Below are 14,513 nucleotides of genomic sequence, written 5' to 3'. Positions count from 1 at the left end.
CTCCTCACAATTCTGGAATTTGTAGGACCCCAGCTAAGATTTGGCTGTGCACCCAGCCATCCTAAACCAAAAGGTTATCAGTCAATAAGTCTGTCCATATACGCAAAGCTCCCAGGCAGCCTTAGCTCTTAAATAATGAGTTGTCTGAGAATCATCAGATAGTTGAGGAAAGACTACAGTATCAAGGGAAAACAATAAAATAAACCTCCAAAAATCTGGCTTTGGAAGCAACTGAAACAATTTATGAAAAAACACAAAAACTAACTCTGATAAATATAGAAAGATTTGAGAAGATATTGCATCTATTACATAAAACAAGTTACAGAAAAATAAACAAAAGAATAAAGACAAATGGCCAATAGATATATGGGAAGATAAACAACCTCATGAATAATCAAGGAGTTGCACATTAAAACCACCAAAAATTTTTATCTACCAGACAGTTAAAAATTAAGAAATCTGATAACACATAATGTTAGAAGGATGTGGAAAAATAGGATCTGTAATTTGCTGTAAGTGGGAGTGTAAATTAGTAAAATTACCAGAAATGTTTTATACTATCTCGCTATCATATTCCTACAGAAACTCCTACACACACACACACACACACAGAGTGGACCTGTGCAAGAAAGATCAAGGCAGTATTGCTCCTAATATCCCCAAACTGGAGACAATTTAAATGTCCAATGGCAGGCAAATGGTTAAATAAATTGTGGCATATTCACCTGCATATATAATGAAAAATAAGCAAACTATAACAGTATTTAATAGCATAGATGAATATTGAGTGAAAAAAGTAACATAAAATATGCCAATTTTCATAAAACTCAAAAACAAAACAAAAAAATAATTCTGGAATACTTACATCTATTGTAAGAATATGTTCAACAAGTAAGGGAATTAAAAAAAAAAAAAATTCAGAATATGGTTGCTACCAAATTAAAGCAGGAGTAAGGTTAGGGAAAATCCACAAGAAGCTTCAAAATCTTGAATAATAGCCTAGTTTTCAGCTGGTGAATTAATGGGTGTTCATGTTATCATTATGCTTGGTAATTTCCATGCTCTGTATTTATCTACGTGTGTGTTAATACCACGTATTTCATAATTTAAAGATTTTTAAATAAAATAGATTTTCAACAGAACTCAAAAGAGTTCAAGGAAAGTCTTTTTTACAAACGGTGCTGGAAAAAGATATTCATATAAAAAATAATAACCTTAACTTCTACTGATACATCCACAAAAGTCTAAAATGGATCATAGGTTTCAATGTAAAGGTAAAACTGTTAAGTCTTCTCATTGAAAACATAAGACAGTATCTTTACAACCTTAGGCTAGGAAAAGATTTCTTAGACATGATACAACAAAGCACTAGTCGCAAAAGACAATTTTGACAAAGTAGACTTCACCAATTAAAAACATCTGCATATCAAAAGGCACCCGAGAAAATAAAACTTCGAGTTAAAGGGAAATATTATTTATATCTGTCTATATATACATATGACATTATGTATACGTAGGACCTTTTAAAATCAAATATATGTGTGTCTATATATAATTGACCTGTATTCGGAATCTATAAAGAAATACCACAATTCAATAATAAAACAAGCCAATACATAAATAGGTAAAAGTCACAACTATATTTTCACACAAGGCATGAAAAGTCAATAAGCACATGAAAAAACTGCTTAATATCATTAATTGGGAGAAATGCAAATGAAAATCCCTTTAACTTCTACAATGGCTAAAATTAAAATGACTGGCAATAACAAGCGTTGAGGAGAATGTGGAAGTGGAGCTTTGATATATTGCTAGTGTGAGTGTAAAACGGCAAAAGAATTTTGGAAAATATTTGGAAAACTCTTCTAAAGTGAAAAATATCCCTAACTTGTGACTCAGAAATTCCACTCCTACTAGGTGTTTATCCAAGAAAATGAAAATATTTGTCCATAAAATTGCTTGTATGTGTATGTTCACAGGAACTGTACTCTTAATAGCTAAAAACCAGAAGCAATGCGAATGTTCCACAAGTGAATCAGTTAACATACTTGTACCATGAAATTCTATTTAATAAGAAAAATGGAACAAACACATCAAAACATGGATGTACCTCAAAAACATTAAGTTTATGAAAGAAGCAGACACAAGAGTGCATACTGTATGACTCCATTTAAATGTAATTCCAGAACTATAGTTCTACATTACAGTATTAATAATAAAAATCAGAAGATAGTACTGTAGATGGGAAAGGGGGGTTGAATAAACAGAAACAGAGGAACTTTCTGTAGTGGTAGAAATATTTTCTATCTTGATTGTGCTGGTAGTGGTTCTATGGATGAATACATGCATCAAAACTCATTAAACTGACCACTTAAAATCAGTGTGTTTTAATATGTGTCAATTTTATCTCATAAAAAATAAAATTAAGAGCCTATGAGAAGATAAACATTGCCATACATTTTCAAAGCATCAAACGTAACCAGAAAATTTTAAACATTTCAGAGAGAAAAAAATGATTCCGCTATCAACAAATTAAAGTGAGACTGGCATTCTCATCAGCAATAATGAAAGTTTGAAGAGAGCCTGGTGCGGTGGCGTGTGCCTGTGATCCCAGATACTTGGGAGGCTGAGGTGGGAGGATCACGTGAGGTCAGGAGTTCCAGACCAGACTGAGCAACACAGTGAGACTCCAGCTCAAAAAAAAAGGAAAAAAAAGTTAGAAGACATGGAAGGATTGAGAGTTGAAGGAAAATACTTCTGATTCTATATACAGCCAAATTATCAGTCATAAGAGCAAATTATAATTTATAGCCATACAAACATTAAAAAATAAAGTTACCCTTCACATGCCTTTTGTGAGCAAGCTTCCTTAGGATATATTCCAGGGAAATAGGGGGAAGTCCAATAACAGAAGATGAGGGGCTAAGAAACAATGTTATTTACCCAAGAATGAATATAAACCCAGGATAGGAGCAATTCAAAAGGACTAGAACGCAATCTGTTCAAATTAAACAGAAAGCCATTGGGCTTCAAGGGGAAAAACTTCAAACAGAAGAATGGAAGCTTCTATGTGCATCATACAAAGAATGAGAAGACTCAGTGAAGAAAGCACATCCACCTACCTATTCCTCAGGAGAAAGCAGAAAGGCAATTAAGAAAGTAGGGATGGTTAAAAATTATGTAATTACATAGTCCAAAATATAAAGCATGCTCAACTACAGCATAATATTTTGCCCTTGGAAGGAAAGAAATAAAAACCCATTTGATCTTGATATCATAAATAATCTTCTTTATGGCACAGGGATCATGAAGTTAAAACTCTGGGAAAAAAACATATCGGAGCATACAGCTTGGACTTGCACTAAATAACAACTATAGAGCCATAATACTATAAACATTTTATTTTTTTTATTGGTTTTTGGCATGTGAACAAAGCACAAATATTATAGTTATGAAATATATTATTAACTTTGACAATGTACAAGTAAATGTCCACCTAAGAGAAAGTGGGCATAAATGTAGTTTCTGAGGTGATAAAGAAAAAGGTAGAATCACTACTTTTCTCATTCTACCAAACAAGGAGTCAAATATATTTTCAAAAGTTGACGTGAAAAAAGTAGTTTACGTATATTATTTTGAATTATAAAGTAACCAATACGAAAGCCAAAAATTATTTCAAGAAGTCAACAGAAAAAGAATTAGCAGTTTAACTTAGGGCTATCTCAAGAAGTCAACAAAAGAATTAACAGTTTAACTTATTATTTAACCTACAGACCTAAAAAGGGTTAAAAGTGGTTATCTTTGAAGAACAGTACTGAGAATAGGACAGGTGACACAGCTGTACCTTATTACTCAATCCTACTATGCTATACTTATTTTTTTTTTTTTTTTTTTTTTTTTTTTTTTTTTTGAGACGGAGTCTCACGCTGTCATCCAGACTGGAGTGCAGTGGCATGATCTCGGCCCACTGCAGCCTTCCACCTCCCGGGTTCAAGCGATTCTCTGCCTCAGCCTCCGGAGTAGCTGGGATTACCGGCGCCCACCACCACGCCCGGCTAATTTTGTATTTTAGTAGAGACGGGGTTTCACCATCTTGGCCAGGCTGGTCTTGAACTCCTGACCTCAGGTGATCCACTCGCCTCAACCTCCCAAAGTGCTGGGATTACAGACGTGAGTCACCGCGCCCTGCCAACTATTTAATTTTCAATCAGATGTCTTTATCACTTAGCTGAAAATAAAATAACCAAATAAAACACAATGATCGAAAAAGATAAAACACTAATTAACATGAAAGATTTCATCAGTGTTCTTTTTTCACTACCTCTTAGATGGCTGTACGTAAAAGGCTCACACACAAAATGCACACACAGACATTTGCTTACACCTGGTGAGTGGAAGAAAACTACTGGGGGAAAAGAACAAACAAAACGCAGAGGGAGAGATTAGATGAGGGAAACAACAGTGCAAGCAATTGGGCTTGAACATTAATTCATTCAACAAACATTTTGAAGCCCCTATTTTAAGTCGGTTGTTTTTCCAGCTGGTGGGCAAAGGATAATGAACAAGTCAGAATCTCTGCCCTCAAAGAACTTATAGTTAAATGACTCGAATGGGGAGAGAAAGTAAAAAATAGGGCAAAAGATGTTGATTTTATCATGAACAAAAGTTTCACATTTCTTCTACAGGAAAATGATACTAATTCATTTATTTTATATATACATTCTCTCAAGAGGAAGAGAATTTTTTTTTTTTTTGGTCCCAAATAGATAGAAACCAGGACAGGGGACCTTGAAAAGCAGCCACTGACAATCTTCAAGTAACTTCCTTCCACTGCTTCACGTTCTCCTACTGCTCAAGAGGGTGTTACACTTCGACAATTGACTAAACCTCGAGGGCCAGAAACAAACCAAAGCAAAATTCTGCCTCTATGGTGAGTAATGGAGGGGCAGATTCTAGATTCTCTAACCTCCTCCTTTAGCCTTCCTTTGAGGCAGTGACAGAGCGACTGCTAAGCCTACGGTTCCCAAAGGACTCAGGTGAACCTGATTCACAGGAAAGGCGGGTAGCTAGGGATGGAGACAGTACCCATCAGCAAGCAGCTCCACAGCTTGGTTCTCTTCTCTCTTCTGAAGACATGCGGGGCCACTCACTGCTCCCGATAGTCCTCTACCTCCCACAGACCCCACCCACTACGACACGGAAAACTGGATTACCCAAATACCTGCCTCTGAGTCTGGGGACGCAGGCAAACACAAAGACAAGGGGGATGGAGCTTCTACACAGGGCCACAGCGCAGTCGCTGTGCCTGGTGCTGCCGCTACGGCTTAGTGCACTAGACGCTGCATTTCAGGTGCTCCTACAAAAGAGGCCGCTCCTGGAACGCCGGGAGCTCAGAGGTTGCCCTTCGCAAGCGAGCCGAGTCAGCTAAGGTTCCCTTCGCGGAACCCGGCAAGGACCGCGAGCCTGGCCTTGCCCAATCACAGATCCCAGCTTTTTACCCTCCCCCTTCCCCTCAGCCTGGCCTTTTCTTCTGCCCTCACAGCCACCGCGACCCAATACTGAGGAAAGCCCCCGACTTGTGGCGTCCTGCCCCTTGCCCAAACTGGACTCTAAATATAGCGAGAGAGAAAGAGGCGCCGGGGGACGAGGGGTCGATTGGAAATCCTGGGTGAGGGAATAGAAGACGAGGAGCGTGGTGTGGAAGGTTAATGGGACTGAGCACAGGAAGAGGAAGAAAGAATTAACGGTTGAATCTGTAGAACACTCAGGCGTTCAGCAAAGACACCTCATTGGGTCCTTTCTCACTGCTAGAGTGTTCGGGTGGTTGTCTCTACATGCTTCCTGCTGTGGCTTTCTCGGAACCCCTGGCCACCGCTTCATGTGAGTGACGTCGTGGAGGGTCACTCACTCGGGGATCGCAGATTGCGATCGCAGGGGTCTTCCTTCTGTAACTTGCCTCCAGGAGAGAGGGCCTGGCCTGCGGTTGCTAACGGGTAGTCAGTTCGCACCAGGATCAGCCCTGGCCTGAGGAAACAGGAAAGAGCTTGAGACCTCCTTCTAAAGGAGCCACGTTTGAGAAATGGGATGCAGGGCTAAGTTAAGAATGCTACCGAAAAATATCGATCCCTAAGCGTATTTACTGTTATGTGAATGTGTGTGTCAAAGGACTTGGGTGCTTTGGGGGAGAGAAGGGTGAAGACGGGAATTTATTCATTCAGCGAATAGTTATTAAGCGCCCACTCTATTCCAGGCACCGTTCTAGGCAATTAGGTGAAGGGCAGTGAACAAGACAGACAGAAATCTTTGTCTACTTGTAGCTCACATTTTAGTGAGGAAGGTACATACTAAGCAAAGTAATTAGAAACATGCTGTATTTTAGGTCGTGATAGTCCTGAAGAGAAATACAAAGAAGGGAAGAAGGTCATAGAGTGACACAGGAAGGTCTTGCTGAAAAGGTAACTTTGAAGTAAAGGGCTGACGGAAGTGGGAGATGTAACCATGCGAATATCTTGGGGAAGTGCAGTCAGACGGAGGGACCAGCCATTGCAAAGGTCGTGAAGCAGAAACCTGCTAGAATAGCAAGGAAGCCTGTAGGTCAGAGTTGAGTAAAGGGTTTAGTCCTTCACTGGAGATTAAATCAAGGCGAGCAAGTCATGAAGATCTTGAGGACATCTAACTTTTATTCTAAATGAAATAGGACTTTGGAGGGTTTTGAGCAGTAGAGTGATGGGATCTGACTTCCTTTTAAGAGGGTCACTCATAAAGGAAAATACACAGAGGATGGCGTGGTAGGAGAAAAGAGACCAATAAGGAGAGTGTTGCAATAATCCAGAGGAAGCATAGTGGTGGTTTGACTATGGGTGGTAAGAAATGGCCAGTGATATTCTTGATGCACTTAATTTGAATATGTAAGAGTATTATAGATGACAGAGTTAATTTTATTTAATTAGACTTTGAAGGACACTTTAAAAATGAATTCCAGTGTGAGTTTCAGAGTGGCAAACGAGTGAAAATCATGGCTTTGCTCTGTGATACTTGAAGGGATTCCGATAAATTATGTAATTTTCCTGGATCTGTCTATAAAATGGAAATAATATCTGTCAAGATTGCAAAGATTAGGGTATATTATAGGTATTTAATGACAAGGTGTCTAATGGACCTAGTCTGCAAATCTGAACCAGGTAAAAGATGGCCTTATTTTGAGGTAAGAGGGTCATGGGAGGCCAAGGCATACTCCTTTTTAAATTTTATGGACTCTTTACCCAGGACCCCCTGTGTTCTCATCAGTAAGGGGAAAGCAGGCTCTCTGGTAAGGAAAACAAGAATAAATAGGAACTTTCATAAAAAAGCAATTTTAGATATTCTTTTTATAGGTTTTGGCAAAGGTTGATAAAAGACCTGTGGAATTACCGCTGGTTGCTGCACTTACATATTTTGAGTGTCTTTAGGTGCATTGTTCTCAGTGTATTTAATTTTCTTATCTTTTTTAAATTCTGACTTTTGACACATATGATTTAAATCCTAGCAGGAATTTTCACCTAGTTCTAAAAGGTACCACATTGCTTAACACTATAATAGGGACATTCTTTCAGTGTGGGGTATTTTATGTATACTATAACATTCTTAGATATCCAGTAACTAGATTGTGTAGCAAATCGGGGAAAGAAGTTGGAAGGCAAGAAGAGGAATGAAGGAAGGAGAAGAAAGGAAAAATGATTAAAATTACTATAGTCTATCAATTCTGATATACACATTTTTCTCATACATACATCTCTGAAATATGTATTTTTAAATTTTAAATTGTTGACATCTTTAAATCACTGTAGACAGATTGGCAGTTGTGAGATATTTGTCATTGCCCACACTTACACACACTTAGTCGTAACTTAATCTTGTCATTATTTCAGTTGAGTTATATGTGCAGTGTTGGCATATTAGTTTGTTGAGTTTAATTTCCCTTTTAAAGATCATTTAGAAGATTATGATCAGCATTAGAATGAAAAGTTACTGTGTATGAGGGAAAACAAAAGGGTGATACAAGATAAAAATCCAGGGTTAAATGTAAAAGAAGTCTTTTAATAAATAATGTGGATATGTCTAAGTGATAAGAAAGCATTGGGTCAGTTGATTCAATATGTTTTTTTTTTTTTTTCATAATGGTACATAAAATAATAGAGCTTCCTTTGGGATTGAAGCCATTTATACAATTGATGGCATTTTAGATTTCTTGAAATATAGTATTTAAAGCTTCCAACAAAAATGTAAATTTTTACCTACTGTATTTCTGAAATTGTGTAATTGGAGGTTTTGAGTAGAGATGCTTTCAAATTTGTGTAGAGTTCCTATATAGCATAGGAATTCTAAAATTAAAAATCTGCTTGTAAAACTTTGATTTCAAAGTAGTAACTGACTTATGTTTGATTCCCAATGTTGTCATCATAGGACAGAGAGTTGGCTTTTGAAAAGAGATTGCAGATAATGTAGGTGGGGTGGGGAGGACTCCTGAGGAAATTGCTGAGTGAACAAAAATGATCATGAAGATCTCAGAATCTCAAAAATCATCTTTTGTGTGTATATTTTAATGATTAATATGTACTATAAATTCATGTACAGTATTTGAGATTCTGCATTAGAGGCATCGTATGATGAATGGCTTTTTAGCTTTGATGAAATATGATAATTAACATTGAGAAGGACAAAATTAATGTGAAGGGGCAGAATGATTTTGATAATATGTTTTAAAAGTTTTTGGTGTAAAAAATGCATTATTACCATTTTAATTTAGTACAGGAAAAAGAAAAGGTCTTGATTCTCACCAATCAAACACAGTTAACATACTTGGTCTACTGTTTTCTGTGCTTTTCTCTTCATAAATGTTTTATATTTTCAATTACTGTGCATGTAATTATTATATCTATTTTAATCTCACAGTCTTGATTTTTTTTTTTTAGTCCAGAGACTTAAACCAGCATTTCCCAAACTGTTTTAGAGAATACTAGTTCAAATAAATGTTAATAGGTATTCCTGGGTTAGGCTTCTGTCATGAAATATACTGGAAAATGCTTTGTAATTATATCCTTTAGAGAAATTATAGCTAGAGCCTTAAAAGAGCTAACTGCAGCATCAGACAGACCTGAGTTTCAGTCCTGATTTACTAAGTATTACGTGAGGCAAATTAATTTTAATTCAAGTTTTCTTCTCTGTATAATGGGAGATTATAACAATATTTGCAATTGACTTGTGTAAAGCATTTAGCCAGCCATAGTACATGTTCTACAAATATATGTAGTTGTTATTATCATCTGTGAGAAACCTTATACATATTAGCATATTAGAAACTCTGAGGATTTAAAATTTTGAAGGTTAACTTATATTCAGTGTAAAACTGAAAAATCACAGGGGAGTAATTGGCATAGAGATGAATGAAATGCGTACTGGGTTGAATGGTAAAAGATTTGTTTGAGCTTTAAGCAGTATTGTTGTTAAGCTATCGCTATGCCTTAAGCGTAACATTATTTTAAAACATGTCTTCAACTGTGTTTCCCCCATTTGTCTGAAAGCTTAGTTAGTTCAAAGAACATGTTTATTTTTATTCTCTACTATAAACCCAGCACATGACACAAAATCAGCGAGTATAAAGTTCGGGTCATGAACTTATTTTAGGAACCTGGCAGGTAATATAAATGGCAGACAACAGGGAGTAGTAAAGTGTCTGTCTGTCTTACTTAAAGACATTCACATCAGTTATTTCCAACACTGTTAGCCCTGGAAAAGAAAGATATCCCTGAACTCTGTCAGGCTAGTTTGTGATCCCTAGAAAAGATTAGCAGTTAAGACCAAACCCTGAAGAACAGCGTCATTAGTGGGACAGATAAAGAAAAAGGAGCCCTGAAAGCAGGTGACAAGGAAGTAGGAGGTGAAATCAGGTACAAGTAATTTTATAAATTAAGAAAATGAAGTATAGAAAATTTAGATAATTTTACCAAAGTCACACAGCCTAGGTATATGATTGACCCAAGGCTTGTTTATGAACACTCTGAAAAAAACCTATGTTCCTTTGCCAATGCTAGTGATCATTATCTGCATGTTACTAGAAAACATTAACATAAACGTATGCACCCAACTTATATTTTTTAAAACTTTAAATGATAATTAATCAACAAGTATTAGAAAACCTGTTTCCAGAGCTTCTGTTCTAAAGACAGCAAATGACTTTTAGCATTTGAGAAAAGTTCTATTAAGACACAGACATAACTAGAAGTGAAATATTTTTAGATTTCACGAGATGAGACATTTTTAATGTTGGCATAATGAATAATATTTCCAGATAACCTGTTGTGTAGGACTGGAGAAGAAGTAGAGGCTGGGCACCAGTGCAGTAGCTCACACCTATAATCCCAGCACCTTGGGAAGCCGAGGCAGGCAGATCAGTTGAGGGAGGTCAGGATTTTGAGACCAGCCTGGCCACATGATGAAACCCCATCTCTACTAAAAATTCAAAAATTAGCCAGGTGGCAGGTGTCTGTAATCCCGGCTATTTGGGAGGCTAAGGCAGGAGAATAGCTTGAACCCAGGAGGTGGAGGTTGCAGTGAGCCAAGATCATGGCACTGCACTCCAGCCTGGGCCGAGAAACAAGACTCTGTCTCAAAAAAAAAGTTTTATCACTTCTTTTTCTCACATTGTTTCTTCTTAGTAGTTGCATATGTGTGTTTAGTGTTTAGTTCATTTGTCTATCTGTATTTTGAAACATGATATTCTCTTTCCTAAACTTACGCTTGTTCTTCAATATATATTATAAAGTCATATTTTATGTAACTCATTATTATTCCAATTATATTTTGCAAATAGTTAACAAATTTATCCACTCAGTAAAATTATATTTTTTTCTCTTAGGCTGGATTTATTATTTCTATTTTCCAAATTACTGTTAGTCCTAGAAGATTTTTTAATGCTTTTGTATGAGTCAGAACATGAGTTTCAGCAACTTGGTGAGTATTTACTTTTGAAGTGACTGTCTAGAACTGTTGGCTTATTTATGAGCATTATTCTATACGGACTATTATTCTAACAGTTTGGAAAAATACCGACCAAAAAAGCACAAACATTCTAATGAAGATACCACCTTTTAAACTCTGCCATTTTTACCAAAATGAACACAGAATACCATGTTGTTACTTAAACGTTTGCAAAGCCAGAATTGTAGAGAAAATATCTTAATAGAAATGGATATATGAAGAAAGTTAAAGTAAAAAAAACAAAACAAAACTATGCGCTTCTGAATGTTAGTATCCTTAGTTACAGCATTTCTTTAGTTTTTAACGTCTTTCTACTTTAGTCTAACATAAGTAATGATGAAATATACTCAATAGGTGAAATGTAGCTGTCGCAAACAATAATGAGTATCTGATTAGGCAGAATTGGCAACTTTTACATCTCTAGCCAAGACATCTTTGATGAATAATACTAAAATGAATGTGAATTAGTGGTACATTTTAGAAAATACATTTTGAAAAGATATAGCTCAAATCATCTTATTCAAATTTCAAAATTAAGAAAAAAACTAGAAAACTAGTATCTTAGCTGATATTTAAGTATAGACTAATGCTCAAAATGAGCCAACAGGTCTAGACAGTCACCTCAAAATAAATACCAGGCAGTTTATTGTGGCTTTTCAGAATATTTTTTATATAAGATTGATATTATATAATAATTTGAAATTTTCAAACAATCTGTTATTATGTGTCTTATCTACTTTTATTCAAAATTTCACCATTAATATTGAGTGCTGCTTCATTTATTTAAAGTGAGAATTATTTCAGCAATGCTTATATCATTGTTATGCCCTGAACTATAAATTCTTGTTAAATCAGGTAGAAAAGAACAGTTCATAGTATTACTAACAATTAACCCTCTCCATTGTCAGTGTGATTTTTTTTTAGTATGTGGCAGTTTAAACTTTAACATGGTGAATTAATCTCAGAATGTTTATTGAATACATTTTTCTGTACCTTGATAGTATTTTTTTAAAATTTCTCTGAATTTATTATAAAAATAAAATTCTAGTTTTTAAAATAAAGACAATGGTGTATGTTGACATTATATCTGAACAAGCATATGATTAATATTTTCTTAATTGTTGATTTTTTTCTTTTAATATTTGTCTTTCCTAATTGACATTTTCTTCTTGAATTGTACCTAAGTGAATACACAGTATAAAGATCCAGTATATAGAAATATAAAAGGAATGAAATCAGCAACTCTTTACTTTGGAACAAAGGTGTAATTCTCATTTGCATAGTTAAGATTATTGTTATTCTTATCTCTTAGTGTACCTGAAGCTTTCTTTAAAACCTTTCAACCTTAAATGTGGCTAAATAACCTGTTTTCTGCATTTAGCAACAAACTATATTTCCTCTTCTAAATAGATTCAGGAATTACTCTACTTAGCATTTCTGCTATTTGTTTGGCTTGTTGCTCTCCATAGGAAACATATTTTCTAACATATTTATCTCTTACAGTAGAAAATGTTTTCCTTTCAGACTGCTTTTCATAATGTCCTATAGTATAAATTTATTCTTTTCACAGTGTAATTTATGACTTTTATTTTTTCATCTAGGATTTTCTGCCGTCTCTTGGCAAAATGGCAAATAGTGATGCTGTTCTGAAGAGACTGGAGCAGAAGGGTGCAGAGGCAGATCAAATCATTGAATATCTTAAGCAGCAAGTTTCTCTACTTAAGGAGAAAGCAAGTAAGAAAATTTAAAATTTTGAGGAGATACTTAAAATGAATTCATACAATGACGGAGAAATAATAATGTTTACCATATAAGTTATTTAAGTTTTACTTAGAAGTTTCTGTTATATGTAGAAAAATATCAAACCCGAACCTCTCCCTTCAGGACTTCAGTTGACTTTGGTTTTTTTTGTTTAAATGTATTTTATTCTCAATAGTCAATGTCAGAATAGAAATTTCAAAATTTTTTGCTGTCACTAGTAGAAATAAATACTTTCCTACATTTTATAAGCTAATGGCTTACAAAAACCTGTATTTACTCTCCAGAAACGTTATCAATTTTTTTTTCTAATTTTACCATACCACTTTATTTGTTTCTTTTTTAATAATGTTTCTCGAGATTTTCAAATTATTTTTCTTAAAATTTTTACTCTCTTTTTATTAATAAGATAAAGAGATTGGACATGGTCATTGCTTGTAGAATCTAATATACGTTATAAATTGAATTTTGTCTTCTATAGGTGGCCATTTCATAGCATCTTGACGAGCATTTTAGTTTTGCCAGTTTGAAAATCTTTCTACTTATTCTTCACCTTTATATTATTCTTTGGTAGCCTATGCTGATAGTTTTTGGTCGCCTATGCTGGTAGTTTTTGGTCAAATTGCTCCCAATTTAGAATAAATGCTTTATAAAATCTCTGTTAATATCCTGTAAGGAAAACATTTCCTAGAAAAATAACCTACCTATATATAATTTTAAAACATATCTTAATCCTATATATAACAGAGAAGAGAAATAAAAAGAAAGGTATAAGTAGTAGTAACAATAATATGTATTTCAGTAAGTAATCCTTCAGCAGGATTATACCACTAAAGGCAGTGTAAGAGGGTCACATGCCACATGATTACATACAAGGAATCATCAAGAATGCAATAGGTACAATGCCAACTAGTATAGGTGTAGAGTCAGACTGCCTTTGTGTAGGTATCTCAGATACCAGAAGCAGATAGTGATGTAGATGATTTATTCAAAATGGTGAGTGATTGATTAGATAATACTTTGAATAAAACGAGGTACAGTCTACTCTTGATTTATGTGGTACTTGATTCATAGAAAATTTAGGATATAATAAGCATGCTGAAAAATACTTTGTGTTTATACATAAAGAATAGTTAAAATCTAGGCTCAAATAATTGTTAATAGGATTTTTACCTATGCAAATTTATAATAGGCCACTAGAAAGTTCTGCAGAATGTGAAACAGTTCTTCATTTTGCAGGAGTATCCAGCATACTGCAGGACATCTGGCATTCTTGGCCTCTGCCCAATAAATGCCAGTACTAACAATCAAAAATAATCTTACAGATTTTCAAAATCCTACCTACAAAGCAGTACCAACCCCACTGAGAACCATTATTTTTCTCTTATATTTTTGTTGCCCCATTGCATATCTTTAACATATACATTATATTTTGAGCAAATCCTTGAGTTATTTCACTCATTGAATGTTTGATTAGCTTAATTCAGACTTTAGCAATATTCAGCTTCTTTTAAAAGGTAATGACTAAAAAGAAAGACATGAGAATAGTTTTTGCTTGTGTGGTAACATCTCAGACTTTTTAAAAAAATATATGTATAATTTAATATAATGCTTTTCTTTTTTTCAGTATCTGTTATTGACATTTTATTTTTTATTGTTTTAAATTTTTTTGAGACAGGGTCTTGCTCTGTTACCCAGGATGGAGTACAGTGGCACTATCTCGGCTCACACTGCAGTCT

The 14,513-nt window shown here is 35.0% G+C and overlaps 2 protein-coding genes across 6 annotated transcripts in view; one reads left to right on the top strand and one right to left on the bottom strand.

Moving 5' to 3' along the window:
• TBCK (TBC1 domain containing kinase) overlaps positions 1 to 5,664 on the bottom strand; it is a 114,388-nt gene extending 108,724 nt beyond the window's left edge. The window contains exon 1 of the mRNA XM_017852588.1: positions 5,226 to 5,664. The gene's annotated coding sequence lies outside the window, so the exon portion shown is untranslated. The remainder of the gene's footprint in view (positions 1 to 5,225) is intronic.
• A 61-nt stretch (positions 5,665 to 5,725) lies between these two features.
• AIMP1 (aminoacyl tRNA synthetase complex interacting multifunctional protein 1) overlaps positions 5,726 to 14,513 on the top strand; it is a 38,952-nt gene continuing 30,164 nt past the window's right edge. The window contains exons 1-4 of one of the 5 annotated variants that reach the window (XM_017852590.1): positions 5,726 to 5,880; positions 6,380 to 6,455; positions 10,895 to 10,989; positions 12,618 to 12,750. In XM_017852590.1, coding sequence (XP_017708079.1) covers positions 10,960 to 10,989; positions 12,618 to 12,750 — 163 coding nt within the window. In that variant the 5' untranslated portion in view covers positions 5,726 to 5,880; positions 6,380 to 6,455; positions 10,895 to 10,959. The remainder of the gene's footprint in view (positions 5,881 to 6,379; positions 6,456 to 10,894; positions 10,990 to 12,617; positions 12,751 to 14,513) is intronic. The other 4 variants (XM_017852593.1, XM_017852592.1, XM_017852591.1 and 1 more) reach the window with 4 other exon arrangements.

Source organism: Rhinopithecus bieti, unplaced genomic scaffold (assembly GCF_001698545.2).
Source record: "Rhinopithecus bieti isolate Rb0 unplaced genomic scaffold, ASM169854v2 scaffold_35305, whole genome shotgun sequence".
In the NCBI taxonomy this organism is placed as follows: Eukaryota; Metazoa; Chordata; class Mammalia; order Primates; family Cercopithecidae; genus Rhinopithecus; species Rhinopithecus bieti.
The sequence above is the reverse complement of the archived record's forward strand: the minus strand, read 5'-3'. Positions and strand labels throughout refer to the sequence as shown.